At 39.0% G+C, this 18849-nt stretch overlaps 2 protein-coding genes and 1 long non-coding RNA gene across 3 annotated transcripts in view; all 3 read left to right on the top strand.

Annotated features, from left to right (window-relative positions):
• Positions 1–350: 350 nt before the first annotated feature.
• Positions 351–3945, top strand: LOC109177022. Its single transcript, XM_019326366.1, has 8 exons — positions 351–553; positions 900–1040; positions 1307–1399; positions 1564–1700; positions 2744–2823; positions 3512–3642; positions 3768–3821; positions 3925–3945. The coding sequence occupies exons 1-8, from the start codon at positions 425–427 to the stop codon at positions 3943–3945; spliced, it is 786 nt and encodes a 261-aa protein (XP_019181911.1). The 5' UTR covers positions 351–424.
• On the top strand, positions 3777–5632 carry LOC109177027 (protein SIEVE ELEMENT OCCLUSION B-like). Its single transcript, XM_019326369.1, has 3 exons — positions 3777–4358; positions 4479–4613; positions 4949–5632. The coding sequence occupies exons 1-3, from the start codon at positions 3954–3956 to the stop codon at positions 5594–5596; spliced, it is 1188 nt and encodes a 395-aa protein (XP_019181914.1). The 5' UTR covers positions 3777–3953; the 3' UTR covers positions 5597–5632.
• Positions 5633–6647: 1015 nt separating this feature from the next.
• Positions 6648–18849, top strand: part of LOC109177028 — a 23805-nt gene continuing 11603 nt past the window's right edge. The window contains exons 1-2 of the long non-coding RNA XR_002053499.1: positions 6648–6659; positions 7591–7593. This is a non-coding gene — a long non-coding RNA (uncharacterized LOC109177028). The remainder of the gene's footprint in view (positions 6660–7590; positions 7594–18849) is intronic.

Here is an 18849-nt window from a genome sequence, read left to right as displayed (position 1 = left end):
ACGTGTAGATGCGTTTTGAGTTTATTTGGAGCAAGCAATAAAGTAAAGAAAAAAATTTTATGAGTCAAAATTTGATATTTACATTTTAGATCATTATATAGTGTCATAGGAAAAAAAAAAAGTTCTAATTGAAGTAAAGTTTATGCAAGGAATTGAGAATACTAACAAAAAGAAAAAGGTTCCCAATTAATTGATGTAGACTTGAAGCAAGGAATTGAAGATGAAAAAAAATTCCTAATTGAAGTAAACATGAGGCAAAGAATTGAAGAATATTGTCCCATTTGATTCCTAATTTCATATGGCTATATAAGAGGGTATTGAAACACGTATGTTATAGCCTATAGGAACAACTCAACCTATACCTCTATTATCTCAGCCATTGATTTCACAACCACCAACGGTGCTGCATAGCCCACTCTCAAACATGGACCTTGATGACGTTGTCATCGCAGAACAAGTAATGGCTACTCATCATCTCAATGCCAACATCAACATCGAGTTAGATGCAGATTTTGTTATCAACTTAGCGGAAAATATTTTCAACCCTAACACGGTTTGTCAAATTTTGCATTTTATGAATGGGTTTTAGTATCGTGGGCATGTTAATTAGCTAGATATTTCGTAGGTATTTTATTGTTTTCTTGCAGTAGTGTACTTATATTTGGTAGTTTAATGCTAACTCATGTATATAACACCACTCCTCACTGCTAATGTCTTTGACTAAATTTTACTACTTTATATATACCCAAATCAAAAAAAAAAAAAAAAAAAAAAAAAAAAAAAAAAAAACAATATATAATGTTAATTGTTCTATTAGCTCAAGTTGACAGTGAAGCTTGTTTGATGTTTTTGTCACATTTTGTTAATAATGGAGTAACAAATGATGTAATTTACTTTAGGTTTCTAGAGAAGTTGAACAAGACATGCTAATAACTAAAAAGTCCATTCAAGATTTTAGAGAGGTCGAGAATGACATGCCAATGCTACAATCGCCCATTCACAAGGAACTCTCATATCAAATAAAACAACTTTCCTTTGAGGTAATTTTTTGAAATTTGCACACGATATATTAGGATGTTTGGTTATATGTAATTACAATTCTATCAACTCATTGAATTGGAATTCATATATAGTATATATATACGGAGTACTTTATTCAAATGTAACCAATATTGCAATATTGAAAATTTAATTTGTTCAAATATGTTAAATATTTGTATCATATATACTTGTAATATTACTTTTTTGTCCATGTTAATATAGATGTTTTTTTTCCCTTTTCATGCATGTTCATTTTCTTTTACAGGTAGCATTTAAAAGTTTGAATAATGATACCGATTGTCACTTAGCAACGATCTGTCTACTAAGCATATTATCGACTTACCCTTGGGAAGCCAAGGTAGTCATGATGCTTGGAGCTGAGCTTTTTCCTTAATCTGTGGAGATTTCATCACTATTTATCAACATAGTCGTTGGAACAAATTAGCAAACAAGTTGAGACTTTTCAAGCAAAACCAAATTGTTGCGCTATCTGAGAAAATATGTGATGATTCTATTGTTAAGTTCATTATAAAGTTCGTTAAATGTGTGAGTGAGCTTAATCAACCGTCATCTTTATCTCCACTGCAACCACTGATTTTGGCGACTTATTGGATTACCCGGAGTTGCTTTGCTTTTACCCGGCGTTTTTTTGGTGTTAAGTAAGTATTTAATTTAATGTCTGATATATTATTGGAACTCTAGTGATTGTTGAACAACTCACTTTATTTAGTATGCATTGAAGTAAAAATATTGTACTATGTGCCGTGCTAAATTTTTAACAAGTATAAAATGTATTATAGTTGGGACAATCCCCGTCAAATTGGTTGGAGTGCTAGCTTGGTAACTACAAGGTTCCAAGTTTGACTCTTAGCGGAAGTAGTCTATTTGTCATCTTGGTTTAAGCTGATTTATCTTTTTATGGTTCTTAATTTCCGACTAGGATCATAAGGCAGGGTTTACCCTCTTATTTAGACATACTCATGATGTAGGCATTTAAGTTGGATGTGTATAAATATTATAGAGTTAATTCCACCATATGTCCCTTGTCTTTGGTGGCAATTCTAAATTTAGTCCCAGACTATCGTTTTTGTCATTTAGCATCCCAGATTATTATTTTTTTGACGCTTTTAATCCTTCTCATGGCTTTTCATATCTTTTGTCTCTTCATATTTTTCTTTTCTTATTTTTCTAGTTTTAACCCGTTTAATTGGTTTAGGACTTCATTAAAAACCGGTTTAAAAATATGATTACTAAAAAAAAATCAGAGGTTACAGTAAAATTCTAAACTAATTAAACCGGTTGAAATCGAAAAAATAACAAAAGAAAAATATAAAAAGACAAAAATGTCCTTACTAAAAATAGAAAAAGTTATGAGAAAGACTAAAAATGTTCAAAAAATAATAGTCTTTGGATAGATGTTAAATGACAAAAACGATAGTTTGGAATTGCCACCAAAGACATTGGACTTTTGGAGCAATTAACTCAATATTATACTTACTCTAAACTAGCATACATCAATAATAACCCCTAGAGTATACAATTTCAATACATTGTATCACAATTGTACAAGTGGTTGATGAATGATGATGATGATATATATATATATATATATATATATATATATATATATATATAACAGCAAATGAGTAAATTTATTAATAAGGTTGGTTACTGATGTTTCAACAATGTTGTTTTCTTTCAGGTCCAAAACTGACATAATGGAAGAATCCACTTTAATTGCCAAATCCAAAAGCATACTCTCCTCCTGCTACTCACTACTAGGTTTGTGCCATTCAAGTTATAACTGTCAATGGTCAATCCTAGCGAAGTTAATGGCTTGATAATACACGCCCGCGGTGGGATTGACTTATTAGCATTCTTGATTTGAGTCGGTCAGCTGTGGACAACTTTGGATTTCCCTCGTCAATTAAGTAATAGCTATCAAACATATTCAGTGTCGTGTGTGCACTATATATATATATATATATATATATATATATATATATATATATATATATATATATATATATATATATATATATATATAAGTCTACTCAAATGCGGTTGCGCCTTCCCGTGCGGTCGGTGTGGCCACTTGAAAAATATAATGCACCAATAGTGTTAATAAATGGCACCAATAGTGTTAGAAAAATGCACAAATACACCAAAAAGCGCACGACACACCCAAAATAATGCACTATAACTCTCCACACCTAATTGTGCATTTCTGAACACTGTGTGGTACTTTTATGCTTACCTTATGGTGCGTTTTTTGGTGATGCGTACCTTATGGTGCATATTTGTGTTGTGCATTTCCTAACAATGTTGGTGCATATTTGTGTTGTGCATTTCCTAACAATGTTGATGCATATTTGTGTTGTGCATTTTCTAACAGTGTTGGTGCATATCTACATAACTATTGGTGCCATTTGTAAACACTATTATATTAATTATAGTTTTGCATGTGCAGAGGCGAAGAGAACTGAAAAATCTTACAAAGCGTTATTGCATGCTTTTAGTCACTCTCTTGATAACTTAGAAGTTCTCAAATTAATATTCAATGTCAAGGACGATAAAGAGTGGATATTTTTTGATCCTTGGGTAAGTATTTATAGGTTTTTTCTTCTAATCAGAATCTTATTACTATGTTGACATAAAATTTCTTTTAAAAAAATACATTAGTATTGAGTGTATAACTATTTAATCTCTATAATTATTGATGTCAGCCAGTTTATCGCCGACTTGGAGTAGACACGTTGAAGAATAAGAGGGTGCTATTGGTAATAGTGTCAGGCACAAATGTTTCTGAAGCTGGATTTCTCTCCCGTCAGTTGTCCAAATTACAAACTAACAATGTTTGGACCATTTGGATTCCAATAATAGATGATCTTGAATTTTGGATAACTCAAAAAATGCAATCCCATCTCAGAGAAATATTAGAGTTTGGATTAATGGTGCGGGATCCACATGAAAGGATTACACCACAATTCATTAGATTTGTTAAGGAGAAATCCTTTCCAGCTTTTCTGAGTGGTGGGAACCCTATTGTTATTTCACTCGACAATTGTGGAAAATTAGTTCATACTAATGCACTACACATGATCTTGACATGGAGAGATGATCTTGCATTCAGTAGGGTGTTTGTTCGTAGGGGATATAATATCATCCCTTTATTAGAAAAGGGGCTGACGGAAATAACTTTGGGGGTTGATACTGCGATTGTTGATATTAAGGAGAGGATAAGCAATTTGGTTGAAGACATTAACCAAAAAATTCATGATTGGAGAAATAACATTAACGAGAGGATAGAAGATTCGGTACGTACTTTTATTACGAATCCTTTCAGCTAATTACAATTTCATGTCTATATCAATTTAAAAAACAATTTTAGTTGTAAGTTTTACTTTTATATTATAACACTTTTTTGTTTTCTTTAGGATTCTTCATATAATTACACGAATAAAAAAGAAAAAGAGTTTTGGGATGAGGAAACTTATTGGAATCTGGAAGTATTGGTACGCAAGACGAGACAATGGAGTGAATTTGACATAGATAACAAGATAACATATTGGGTAAGTTCATATGTCATGCTATATATATTTACATATTTTATAATTGAAGCCACTATATATAGCTCATTTCTGTATATAGTGAATTTTTTGATAAACGGTTGATTTAAAAATGCATCTTCTCCTCACCCTTACAAATGAAAACGATTTTTTTGAGTTTAAATAGTCAATACCCTACCTCCGGGATTCGATCCTATGACTTTCTTTTAAGGAGAGAGATTGAGGTGTCATCTGAGTACAATGTGCTTGTCTACAAGGGAAAAAGATTTTTTGAACTTTTTTGTCTTTAAATTTTGTTGTGTTTTAAATTTTTGACACCACAATATTTGTTTGAACAGATTAAAAAGAGAAATGACATTTTCTTATGTGGAGGGAATGACAGCAAATGTGCTCAAGAATTTGCAACTAAAGTAAAGGAAGTTAATTTCAAAACTCAATTGGATATCAAATTCACATACATTGGGAAAAACATGAAAGTAATGTCACTTATAGGAAGTATAAGTGATTATGTCTTTAGTTCTAATGAAGAATATTTTTGGTTTTGGACACGACTTCAGAGTGCATTTGTGTCGAGGATGAATTATTATTTAAATAAGACTGGTCGTGATGATGGTGATGACAAAATTGTTCGAGGACTCCAAAAGTTACTAGCTTATGAAGCTAATGGCACATCAGTTGGAGGATGGGTTTTGTTAAGCAAAGGGGAAGAAGTGGTTTTGTGTGATTTTGGAGACAAAATGTTGAAAGTGATTAGTGGGATTCAAGAATGGAAGAGCAATGTGTACAATGATGGTTTCAGCCAAGCATTCAAAGATTATTATGAGAACCATGCTTCTTCCTCTCAAGGTTACCATGCTTATTGCGCCCTTGAATATCCATATACTTTGGATAAAATTCCAGAAGATGTGAATTGTCCTCAATGTTCTTACAATATGCATAAATATGTGACTTTCACATGTTGTCATGACCATGACATATGGAATTGAATTCCACGACCTCTGAATTATATATTACAATATAATATTGTGGGAAACTGGAAATATGAAAAATAGCATAAAGTACTTACTTTGAACTCAATAAACCATAAATTATTTATCCATGGTGCGGCCGGCTTCAATTCATTGAACACTACCACTGAATCAATAATATAATCAACACTCCCACTTTATTCTTAGAAATTGCATTATATTGTTTCTTTCACAAAGAAAAGTAAAAGACAGTTTGTTTAAACAACAAAGTAGGAAACGAGCGACACATGCAAAGTAGTACTTTTGCATTCGGTATGCAGCGCCACACACCACCACCACAACAACAACAACAATATTAAGGAAGGAAGTCAGACGAAGGTTGTCTTCGACACCTTCTGTCTGGCAATTGTTTTTAACTTTTTTTTAAAAAAATTCTAAATCTCTAAATACTTTTTAAAAATCCAAGTTAGTTAAACTAACACATCAACACCAACTCTTAGAAAAATACACACGGAATCTAATCTAGCATTGATTCTTTTGGGGTTTATTTTTTATTTTTTATTTATTTATTTTTTTTTGCGTACTTAATAAGGGGCTTAGTTGTTACGTTGCACTAATCTGACACTCAATTCATTACCTTTTACTTTTATGCTTAAATGTGCGTTGATGTGTTTATTATAGGAGTATGTAGACTTGAAGCAAAGAATTGAAGATGAAAAAATTTCATCGAAGTAAACATTAGGCAAGGAATCGAACATAAAAATAATGATGAATTTGATAAGTAAGGAGACAACATTGAGCTTGGTCCTCAGCGTTTCAAACCGCGTTGTTGGTAAGGGTTTGGTGAAGATGTCCGCTAGCTGGTCCTTGGTGGACACAAAGTTGACCACGAAATCACCTGAGGCTACCTTATCTCGGACAAAATGATAGTCGATTTCACGTGTTTTGTGCGGGCGTGAAACACCGGATTCGCACATAAATAGGTGGCCCAGAGATTTTTGCACCAAAGTGTGGCGGGCGCACCAGAGTGTAGGTCCAGCTTACGGAGTAGTGACACAACCCAAGTAACCTCAGCAGCTACGTCAGCCAGTCCCTTATACTCAGCCTCCGTGGACGAACGTGCAACAGTCCTCTGCTTACGAGAAACCCAAGAAACCAAGTTCGAGCCAAGAAAGACCGCATAGCCACTAGTCGACTTCTGATCAATCGGGCAGCCAGCCCAGTCAGAATCTGAGAACGCGTGAATCTCACAAGACGACGACGGCGTTAAGCGCAGCCCATATGCAAGAGTGCCCTTGACATAGCGGAGAACACGCTTCAAGAGACCCAGTGCTCGGTGGTAGGAGCGTGCATGAACTGACACAACCGGTTTACTGTGTAAGAGAGATTCGGGCGTGTGATAGTCAGGTATTGTAGAGCCCTAGCCAGACGACGATACTGTGTGGGGTTCTCGAACGGTTCAGCCGAGGGAGCAGCATGCTGTGTCAAGGACGCCGGAGTAGATAGAGGCTTGCAATCAGTCATACCGGCTCGATACAAGATGTCGTCCATGTAGCGCCGTTGCGACCGAAGAAGCCCATCACCCACGGGCACGGTCTCAATGCCAAGAAAGAAGCTCGGTGTGCCTAGGTCCCGAATTTTGAAGGCGGTAGCGAGACGAAGAAGCAGAGTGTTAAGTAATCCAGAATCATTACCCATCATGATGATGTCATCTACGTACACAAGTAAAAATACCCGTGAAGTCCCTACTGAGTGGTGAAATAGAGACACATCAGTCTTGGATGCTGAAAAACCTGCAGTGAGTAAGTAATCATGCAGGCGCTTGAACCACGCACGTGGTGCCTGCTTCAAGCTATAAAGTGACCGTTGCAAGTGACAGACGTGATCGGGGTGCGCTGGGTCCTCAAAGCCCGGTGGTTGCCGCATATACACGGTTTCAACCAAGTGGCTATTCAAAAAGGCGTTATGTACGTCAAGTTGACGCAATGTCCAACCTTTAGAAACTACAAGAGATAGTAACAACCGAACTGTAGTTGGTTTGACCACACGGCTGTAAGTGTCAAAGAAGTCCTCACCGACAACCTAGTTAAACCCATTGGCTACCACACGCGCCTTGTAGCGCTCAATGGAACCATCAGATTTGCACTTGGTCCGATACACCCACTTGCACCCGATGATATTCATGCCTGTCTGGGCCAGGGTTAGGAGCCAGGTATTGTTGTGCAATAGGGCGTTGAAATCCTGGTCCATGGCATCACGCCACTGTGGGTGGCCCACTGCCTGAGAATAGCAAGTGGGGTCAATTGTAGCTGTTAGAGCATGGAACTGCTCATCCGTACCCCGTGTCACGTGTCGAAATCTCATGACATGAGCTCGATCTTGTGGCTAGGTGCGTGTGGTCCGCCGCCTAGTGATTGCTGTAATTTGGGGCAAACAAATAATACCCGGAGTATTCGGGTTGTCGAACCACAGAGAGGTGGTGTACTAATCACTAGCTACTAGGTTACTCATATGAAACTAGTCCGAACAAAACTTGAAGGTTGATTGATTGCATAAAATAACAAGCAGAATAAAATAAGTAGCAAGGTTTTGTAGACAATAGAGCAAAATAGGATTCTTGGGATCACAATGTTTAATCACCTAGTGCCAATTAACGTTTGTAATATTTGGTTTGGAATTAAGATTTGTATGGGAATGCAAAGTGGAATCGAATTACTCCCGTAATCTCTATTCCTAGTGAATTTCCACTCCCATGGCTTAAACACCCAATAAGATCAAAGATCAGCATTTAATTATTCCTAATTACTACCATCTCCCGATGAGCAATAATCTAGAATAAACTTCCCCTAATAAGTTCCCCTTTCCCAAGGACCAACCATTAGGTGCAATCGTGTGTGCCCTAATTTATGCCCCAACTCCCATTGGTGACACAAACATGACTGTGAAGCTAGTAATTTAGGCCTTTAACTACCAACAACAACAGATTAAAACAAGATTGCAACACAAATCATAAAACCAAACATAAATATATTAAGAACTTAACGAACTAGGCACATAGGTTCATAAACAAATTCACCCAAAAATCCTTAAAGAATTTAGCCGAGCATAGCTAAATTACACATAGCAAATATGAATAAAGGATTACAAATCATCAAAAGAGAACAAGAATTAACCAAGCGATTCTCCCAAATCTCCTTGGCTTCCTACTTGCTTCCAAAGACAACTTGAGCCTCTTGATTCCTCTCTTTCTTGTCTACAAAGAACTCTAAAAATCTCCCCGTCTTTTTTAGGGTTGAGGAAGGAGGGATTTTATAGTGGGTACAAAGTTGAGATGAAATAGGAATCTTGTACAAAATTGGACTCAAATTATAATTCCTATATTTAAATAAGAAATTGCCGTCCCACTTAATTGGAATTTTGATGTGGCTAGTTTGATGGCTTTCTTTGGGAATGGTGCCCCAATGATTAAGGAATCATTGCCTCATGATTTAAATTTGGTTTTGTTTTGTAATGTTGCCGCCCCAATTTGATTTGTATTCAGCGTCTTCGCTCGACGCGTCGAGACCAGCAGGTCCCGATCACCAAACTTTCTGGAGATTTTCGACGCGTCGAGTTCTCTGGGCCCCGAACTTGTCCAAAATTGCTCCAAACTCATCCTTGAACTTTCCTTGCTCATGGAATTGACCTACAATGGTTCAAAAACACTAACAAACACCGTAAAACATTCAAAACAAGTGTGAACCATAATTAAATGATATGAGCAAGGAAAACATGTATTAAATAAGTAAAATTAAAGAACTTAATTATCGAGATGATTCAAAATAACTATAAAAACAAGCACAGATGTGATAACATCACCTAGCCGTGGCGGCTTTGATCAGTGCAGGTAGAGCCAGAAGCGGTGGGGTTACTTCTGGTTGGGGAATAGAAGGCCCCACTGACGATACTAACTGCCCAAAGCCCCATGGTGCAGTCGGGGAAACCTCACGTGTGACAACCTGTGAGGTTGATTCTGCTGCAAATGGAAATATAGATTTATCAAATCTTACGTGGCAACATATAAAGGTCTTTCCCGTGTTTAGGTCCATGCATCGATAACCCCTAAATGACTTAGGATAACCTAGGAACACACAGGGTGCAGAGCGGTACTCTATCTTATGCCGATTATAGGGCCTAAGATAGGGATAGCAACGACACCCAAAGACCCGAAAGAAAGTGTATGGTGGTGGTGTTTTGTAGAGACGGTCATATGGACTAGTAAATTGCAACACGGAGGAGGGCATACAATTTATAAGGTAGGAGGCATATTCAAAGGATGCATCCTAATGTTTAAGGGGAACTGAGCCTTCTGTGAGGACGGCTAAGCCGGTTTCGAAAACATGCATGTTCTGGCGCTCAACCCGCCCGTTTTGCTTGTGTGTATAGGCACAAGATTGCATATGCACAATTCCGATGGACTCAAAAATAGAATGAAGACGGCGGTATTCTCCCCCTAAATCAGACTGGATGGTTTTTATAGAACGCGAAAAACGGCATTCAACCATCACTCGAAACAACTAAAAAACTTTATAAATATCTGATTTTAACCGTAAGGGGTAAAACCAGCAGAACCGAGAGTAATCGTCCACAAACAATACAAAGTAGCGAAACCCGTTCGCTGAAATAACGGGCACAACGCCCCAAATGTCTGTATACAAAAGATCTAGAACATTACTACTACTAGAATGAACCCTATCTAATGGAAATCGCACCGGTTTGCTATGCTGGCACGCTGAACACACCCAGAGAGACTCGGTTTATTTGACGTGACTGAACAATTTTTGAGAATTTGCTGGAGAACACGCGCATGAGGATGGCCCAACCTGCGATGCCAGACACTAGACGATGCACGTGCACTTATGAATGCAAGATGTGCCCGGGGAACTGACAACTTGTATAGACCATCCAAACTAGGATCCTTAAGGAGTGGTGCTTTGGTAGTGGAGTCCTTCACAATAACAAAATTACGGTGAAATTTAAAAAATACCTTATTATCACGTGTGAACCGATTAACAGACAGAATTGGTACAGATAATTGGGGAACATGCAAGATATTTGACGAACTCAGATTTCTAGACACCAAAGGTAAAGACGCATGACCGACACGTGAAATTCCGAAACCTGTACCGTTGCCGACCCATAGCACATCACCACCGGTGTATGTCTCGGATTGAGCTATCATAGAAGCATCTGGAGTTGCGTGGGAAGAGGCCCCGGTGTCCGGAAACCATGCGTCACCACCCGCGGTAGTGCTGTCATCACCGGCGACCACCATGTGCGCCTGTGCAGGCGGCTGGCCGGTGTAGCATTTGAAGCAATATACGGCAGTGTGGCCGTGAGAACTGCATATTTGACACCGGGGAGTACCGCCACGGCCACGGCCCTATCCGCCTCGTCCACGACCGCCATTCCGGCCACGGTTCTGTCCTCCGTTCGACTGCCTGTTTCCGGAGCCGCCTTCATGGTTCTGCCGACGACCACGTCCGGCCATCATCGTCGTTGAAGGGGCGCCAAGAACTCCATCGCCACTCGCTGGGAAATCCTCAGCGAGGATGAACTACTGCTCATGGAGAAAGTCTGACAGTTGAGGAATAGATACCAGAGTACTTGTGACGGCAAGCGAGGTGGCCATGGAGCAGAACTCCGGCCGAAGACCTTTGAACACATAGAGGTTTTGTTCATCTAGGCTCATCGGACGACCGGCCAACGCAAGGTCCTCCACGATCAACTGTGCCTGGCCGAGGTATTCCGCCAGCGAGTTGTCACCCTGGTGAAGATTCTGAAATTGCCCAAGAAGGTTCAGATATCGTGCTCGAGTGGATGATCCCAACGCCGCCGTGACGGAGAGCCAGACCTCGCGGGATGTATTGCGGCCAACGACGAGTTACATCACTTCGTCGGAGAGAGACGAGATGAGGAGGGAGAGAATTGATTGGTCCTGCTGGACGCAGAAGGTGTACGCCGGATTTAGGGAGGTGTGGACATCGTACCGCCGGAGGCGTCATCACTGGCGGGAGTGGTGGTGAGAACCGCCGGTGGGCACGGCAGTTCGCCGTCGACGTATCCGAGCAATCCCTGGCCGCGTAGGAAGGGGATCAATTGCGTACGCCAGAAGAGGAAGTTCCTTGATGTTAGCTTCAGCGACACAAAATGGTGTGCCGCCGATAGGGATGTTGGGGTGGCCGGAGGTGCGGCAGTGGCGGCGGTGACGGTGCGTTCACTGGAGTTGTTCGACATTTTTGGGGAGAGAGATAACCTAACGCTAACTGATACCAGATGAAGTGATAAGTCTGTTCTAGATTGATTGACTGAAAAATAGAGATACAACAAGTTTAGGAGTCCTAACTATGCCTATACATCAGGCTATTAGTTGAAGACTAATTCCTATACAATATTGAAGTTTTTGATAAACAATTGATTTAAAAGTGCATCTTCTCCTCACCCTTACAAATGAAAAAGATTTTTTTTTTTTGAGTTCAAAGAATCAATACCTTATCACCGGGGTTCGATCCTGTGACTTTCCATCAAGGAGGGAGACTGAGGTGTCATCTGAGCACAAGGTGTTTGACTACGAATGAAAAAGATTTTTTGAACGTGTTTGTCCTTAAATTTTGTTGTGTTATAAATTTTTGACACCACAATATTTGTTTGAACAGATTAAAAAGAGAAATGACATTTTCTTATGTGGAGGGAATGACAGCAAATGTGCTCAAGAATTTGCAACTAAGGTAAAGGAAGTTAATTTCAAAACTCAATTGGATATCAAATTCGCATACATTGGGAAAATCAGGAAAGTTGGGGCCAAACTTTCACTCATGATCTAGCTTTTGTGGTGGAGTTAGGATTTTGGCTTGAGTATCGTATCATTTGGTGCTCTTGTTGAGAGGCCGGAGCGTGGTGGGAAAGGGCTACCTGGAAGAGGACTACCTGGTGTTTGATAAGGTTCAAAGGGAACCGAGAAAAATCTGGAGTAAAAGCTATCCAGAGTTACGCCGTCTACTCATCCAGGGGCGGCCTAGTGGAGGGGCGACCTCGAAAAGGGCTACCTGGTGCTTGATAAGGCCCGGAGTGAAGCCGTCCAAAAGGGAAAAGGGTTACCTGGTGCCGAGAAGAGTCGGGAGTGTGAGCCGCCGCGAACATCTGCTTCTCAAGGGATGGGCAATGATACGATCCACATCTACTCCACAATGAGATTGTGAAAAGTAGTACTTAAGTTGGAGCCAAATCTCCACTCATGAGCTAGCTTTTATTGTGGAGTTAGGGTCTTGGCTTAAGTATCGTATCACCAGACTGCTAAATGAATGATATATATTGCTTCAATTCTATATTTCAATTATTACAATCATATATATATATATATATATATATATATATATATATATATATATATATATATATATATATATATAGAGAGAGAGAGAGAGAGAGAGAGAGAGAGAGAGAGATTTAATACCAGCCAAGGTCTCTCGAGTATAGTAGTTTCGCCACCTATGGTTCTAAACTTCCAAATCAACCCTCTGTGATCCTCTGAGTTTCAAAATTGACCTACCATAGTCCTTCCGTTAGTAATCTCTGTCTCAACCGTCAAATGTAAGGGTATAATAGTCTTTTTACATTTTGCTCACCCAAAACAATTCAAAAATTAAAATTACTTACTTTTCGCGTTTTGCTCAGCGAGAGACGGCGAGACTGAGCCATGGAGTGGCTAAGAGACAGAGATAGTACAGTGAGAGGGTCGAGAGAGGAGGAGACAGAGAGAGTGCGAGGTTGAGAGCGGCGAAGGAAGAGAATGGTTTGTGAGATTCTTGAAAAGCCCTACCCGAAATCGATTGAATTCCAACCTCCGGAATTGGTAGGATCTAAGCGTGAGCGTGAGCTTGAGCTTGAGCTTTTCCGATTGAGAACCGCCGGAGAGAGAGAGTCAAACCGGCACGCCCAACTGCTAGGCGGTGGCCGCCTCCGTCCTCAAGAGCTTATCCATTTTCGGAGAAATCGAGGACGATTTCATCGAAGCTCTTGTTCAAATGGTGAGAGCACTAGCTTCGTGCCCGTTAATCGTCGATTTCTTAGTGGACCACGACTTCTTGAGCCGCATTGCATTCGTACTGAGCTGCAGGATTTTAGGCGTCCGAATAGCGGCGAGAGCGGTTTCCGACAACCTTCTCCGTCTTCTGTAAATTACACGCGGAGGCCGCTCTCGGTTGGCGTTGCGAGGTTGAGCTTCGGCAACTGCAAGCATCGCCCTCGAAGGAAAGCTTTTGTTGTCCGAGCTAGCTCCACCGTTATCGAAACTTCCGACGTCGTCTTCGAAGAGACTTTCAATTTGAAATGACCTCAAAGAGTAAGTGGAAGAGATTCAATTGGTTAATTTGCCAATACTAAGTGTGTAAACATGGTCATATGAATATGTGGATGTGTATATACAGTTTTAGTGGATCATTCTTGTGTATATAAGTGATTTCCGAGTTTGTGAAAGAAGGATCATTACTAAGTAAATTAAGGCAGATGAATCGAAATTCATAATATATGTAAATTTGGTTATATGAATATGTTTTTGTGTATGTACACACAGATTTAATGAATTAATGAAACTAATGCAATTTTCTTTATTTATTTATTTACACAAACAGCAAATTCAAATTTCTGAGTTTATTTTCTGGAAATAAGACACATAGTAAAGTTCAATTAGCTTTTAGATCTGTGGGTATTAATTTGAGCTACCAGTATTTTAATTTCTTATTCTTTAATTGTATTAATATATAGCAAAAAAGGGGAAAATGTTTTGTTTAATGGTTCACTTACTGTATTTGGAATTGCAGGTAGAAAAAGGATAGAATCAGATTTGATAGTGGGAGGGATGAAGTTAGGACTCTCCGGCCAAATTCCGGTGTCGAGAACCCCTAATATAACATCATATGCATAATCAGAGTTGGGTCATAGGCCAGATGATTCAGCTAAGCCCAAAAAGGAAAAAACTGAGGCGTGCGGGTGGTGAGGAGGCGGCGGACGTGATATGGTAGGATAGATACCACGTCGGAAACTTTTCGTAATTCAGACGCTTGGATTAGTGATAGGGAGGCATGAGTTATTTTATTTTTTGATCGAATTAATGTGTATTGGGTGAGCAAAACGTGAAAAGACTATTATGCCCTTATATTTAACGGTTGAGACGGAGATTACTAACGGAAGGACTATAGCAGGTCAATTTTGAAACTTGGAGGATCACAAAGGGCTGATTTGAAAGTTTAGGACCATAGCTGGCGGAACCACTATACTCGAGGGACCTCGATTGGTATTATATATATATATATATATATATATATATATATATATATATATATATATATATATATATATATATATATATATATATATTTTGAATCCGGTGCACACTCCCTAGTCAGCCGAGCCCGTGAGCACACTCCCTGATCGTTGATTTTGATTTTTTAATTCTTCAGATGGTGTTGTAATTAGACCCATTCTGATATACTATTGGGGGTAAGGCTGTAATTTCCGATATGCATTTATTTTCTTTCCGTTTAAAATTGATTTGGCACTTAGTGTGTTTCCTTATGCGTGTGGTTTATTGGAGTCACCCACTCAAATCTCCTCGGAAGAATAGCGGCAGAGAAGAATTCTGGAATCAATCTTCATTCCTTCATCTCGTCGCCGTAGCTCTTGTTTCTCCATAGCCGACTCTTCGTCCAGGCGGTCAAAGCATCTGAAGGGTTTTTCGTCCGGTGCTGCTCAATGTATTTTCTTCTCCTTTGCTTATTTCTTCTTAGTTTTATGTGGGTTTTTGTTTTTAGGTTGGTGTGACCAGGGGGAGTGTGTTTGTGGTTCGATTTAGTGTGGCGAGGGGATAGTCGATTTTTTGGGGCATGTGGCACTTGCTTTGGCCAGTGTGGCGGCTTCTTGTGGCGATGGGTTGGGCTACCGGGTGGGGGTGTCACGGTGGTGGACTATTGGTGTGGTGGTGGTTTGTACCCTGTTATTTTTTTCCCCTAATTAAGGAGTTTGTTTTTCGACCGTGGCGGGGGGTGGTGGTAGCAGAGGACGACTGTAGTTGGGGGTTTTGGGTTGTGGGGGGTGGGCGGGTGTTTCAGAGTGCCGTGGGGCGGGGTGGTCTTTGTTTTCTCGTTGAAATTGCATATACTTCTTCACGTAATTATACAATTAATCAATATTTTTGCATTATGTGTGAATGTCTGTGATGGGATCAAGATGTTTTCGGGCATTCTTCCTTCTAATAATCAAGTGTAGCAATAGCTGCTTAAATGCTATGCTTTCACTCAATTAGAACTAGTATTGGCATGAAAAGAAAATCTGAAAACCGAATAAATAAAGTCTTCCAATCCTTCTTGTCTTAGTCAAAATGTTGTTAAACAAACTCCATTATTCACCTCTGTAATTTGCTATGTTAGAGAGAGTCAAGGGAATTGTTGAGGAATTAGCTCATATATTCAATTCAAAATACGTGATTGATGGGTCTCAGCAGTGTATATAAATCTGTCCTCTTGTACAACTTTATTCATTGAAATACACAAACCGACGAACGTGAGAAGCTTATCCAAGATTCTTCTGGACATGAGAAGGACGTGAAGAAATGTGTTTTGCAACTTCACAATGTACCAGGTGGAGCAAAAGTGTTTCTGTTTGTGGCGAAGTTTTGTTATAATATCAAGACTGAACTCACAGCAATGAATGTGGTCTCCCTTAGATGTGCAGCTGAGTATTTTCAAATGAGTGAAGATTTTGGAGAAGGAAAACTCGTTGCACAAGACAGAGAACTTCCTGAACGAAGTTCTTAGTTTCTAGGTGGACACAATCAAAGCCCTTCAAAGCTGCGAGGTTTGTACTAATGTTTAGTGGTAGCTACTGTGTACACTGATACGACTATTAGTTGATTATGAATTGCCTAATCTCAGTCATCTTTGTCTTGATAGGTTGGGATAATATAAAAAAAACAAATGTATGTGCGTACGGGGCAACCAGTCTGTGCAAATTGCTGTGTTGGTTAACAGTGTGTATTTGAATTTATTGTAATTTAATTTCTGAATTATTTTCGAAATAAACGGGCAATAGACATTTTAACCTCTAACTAATCACATGGTTTGTACTAATGCGTACTGGTTCTTTATGTTGACACCTTTACTGATAGTAACTGATCATGGTTTTGCCACTCTCAATCATCCTAATATTGATAAGATGTGAAATTTGTAAGAAACTCATCTAGGTGCGTATAAGGCAACCAGCGTGTTTATTATAATTTTTTTTTTTGTTAGTAGTTTCTTGAGTACCGTGTTTAATTATGTTTTTTATTTCATTTTTTTTTTTAATTTTCATTGCTTAGTTTTTGGATGCCATTTTTTTTTTCTGGTGTTGTAATTGTTTTTAATGTGAAATTAAGGAACATTGTTTTGTTTTCATCCATATGGTTAGGTATGCATGTGTGTTGTGAATGTGCATGTGATTAATGTTTAGGGTGGTTGTGTGTTTCATCCATATGGTTAGGTAAAGTGTTGTTGGTATTTGCTACTGCTGCTTTTGTTGTCGGTTAAGCATTTATGTTGGTGCGCCACTAGTTTTGCGTCGGTGCGTGTGTATTATTATTTTTTTTTTGGATTTTTTTGGGGTTGCGTAGTTATGTATGGTGGTTTGTGCATAGTAGTATGCTACCTTGTGCAAGTTAGGGTGAAATTTAGTTGCTAATTGGCACTAGTTTTTTTTTTCTTTTTTACATTTAGGTTGGTGCTCTACTGGTATTGGGTCAGTGCGTGTTTATTAATTTATTTATTATTTGTTGGGAGCTCGGGTGTACCGCGGCTACGGGTAGTGGTTTGTGCGTATTAGTTTGTTACCGTGTGCAAGTTAGGGGGTAAAGTGTTTGTTGTTTTTTTAGGGGTTTTTCGGGGGTCACGTAGTTACGTGTGGTGATTTGTGCGTAGTAGTATGTTACCGTGTGCAAGTTAGGATTTAGTTTAGTTGGTAATTGGCACTACTTTTTTTTTTTTTTTTTAACATTTAGGTTGGTGCACTACTGTTGTTGGTTCGGTGCTTGTTTATTTATTTATTTATTTATTATTTCTTAGGAGTTGGGGGGTACCGTGGCTACGGGTGTTGTTTTGTGCGTATTAGTTTGTTGTCGTGTGCGAGTTAGCGGTACAGTTTTGGTGCTAATTGGCATTTCCGATTTTTGGATTGCTTTCTTTATTTTGGTTCCTTAGTTTTATAATGCCTTAATTTTTATTTTTTTAAAGAGAGACATATCGACAGTAGGGGGATGCGGTTTTGGGTTTGAGTATGCTTTTTGTTTTTTGGTTTTTTTTTTTTGTTACTCAGATTAATTCTTGTCATTCCTAGGTGATGTTCCGGTTGAGCCGGTAGTTGTTGTAGCGGTTGAGCCGGTAGGTGCTGGCAATGTGGTCGCACCTTTGCCACAGGCTGATGATGCCGAAGTTCCGGATCAGCCCGCACAACCAGCGCTGGATTCGGATGGCTCAGATGGTGAGCCCGTTGAGGTTGCTGAGGCTTTATTTCCCCCTCTGAAGATTCGCGCTGCTCCGAAGCACCTGGTTCTAGTAGGTGATACATACATTTCACATTCTTGTTCAGCAACGTCATCTGTAATGGGTGGTGCACTTGCAATACAACAACATTTTCATAACTTTTTAATTTGTTCACAATATTAACGTCGTTGGTCAATAACAGCATTCTTATCTATGCAATCACAAAACTACTACTCGAACATTTGTGAAGTAAACTACAGGAAAAGAATATCGCCTCTGTAGTCGCACTCTATGCACGAACTTATCGTTGTCTACGCACTCTCCACCAAACTAACATCATTGCATGTTGTTATAAAAATCCATGTCGTTTCTATACTACAAACATTTGTATCATACGTACATACATCCCATTACGTTAGGTCGTCCGTAAAAACTATAACACAGATAACAATAGGCACATAATTTTTTTTAAAAAAAAAAAAAAAAAAAAAAAAAAAAACCAATTACCACACCGTCTATATACTACTATGCACAGACTAATGTAGGTCTACGCACCCTATTAATAACCTACCATGATACAAGTTGGAATCAAAATTCATGTCGTTCCACATTTTCTCAAAACCGTCCCGCATGCACACACGTCTCGCTACATTTAGCTCGTTCAACCTAACAAATATAAATTTTAATACAAAAAACGTAGCCCTCGTTCGCACACGCTATGCA

Source organism: Ipomoea nil, unplaced genomic scaffold, assembly GCF_001879475.1.
Source record: "Ipomoea nil cultivar Tokyo-kokei standard unplaced genomic scaffold, Asagao_1.1 scaffold0782, whole genome shotgun sequence".
NCBI classification, from domain to species: domain Eukaryota; kingdom Viridiplantae; phylum Streptophyta; class Magnoliopsida; order Solanales; family Convolvulaceae; genus Ipomoea; species Ipomoea nil.
The sequence above is the reverse complement of the archived record's forward strand: the minus strand, read 5'-3'. Positions and strand labels throughout refer to the sequence as shown.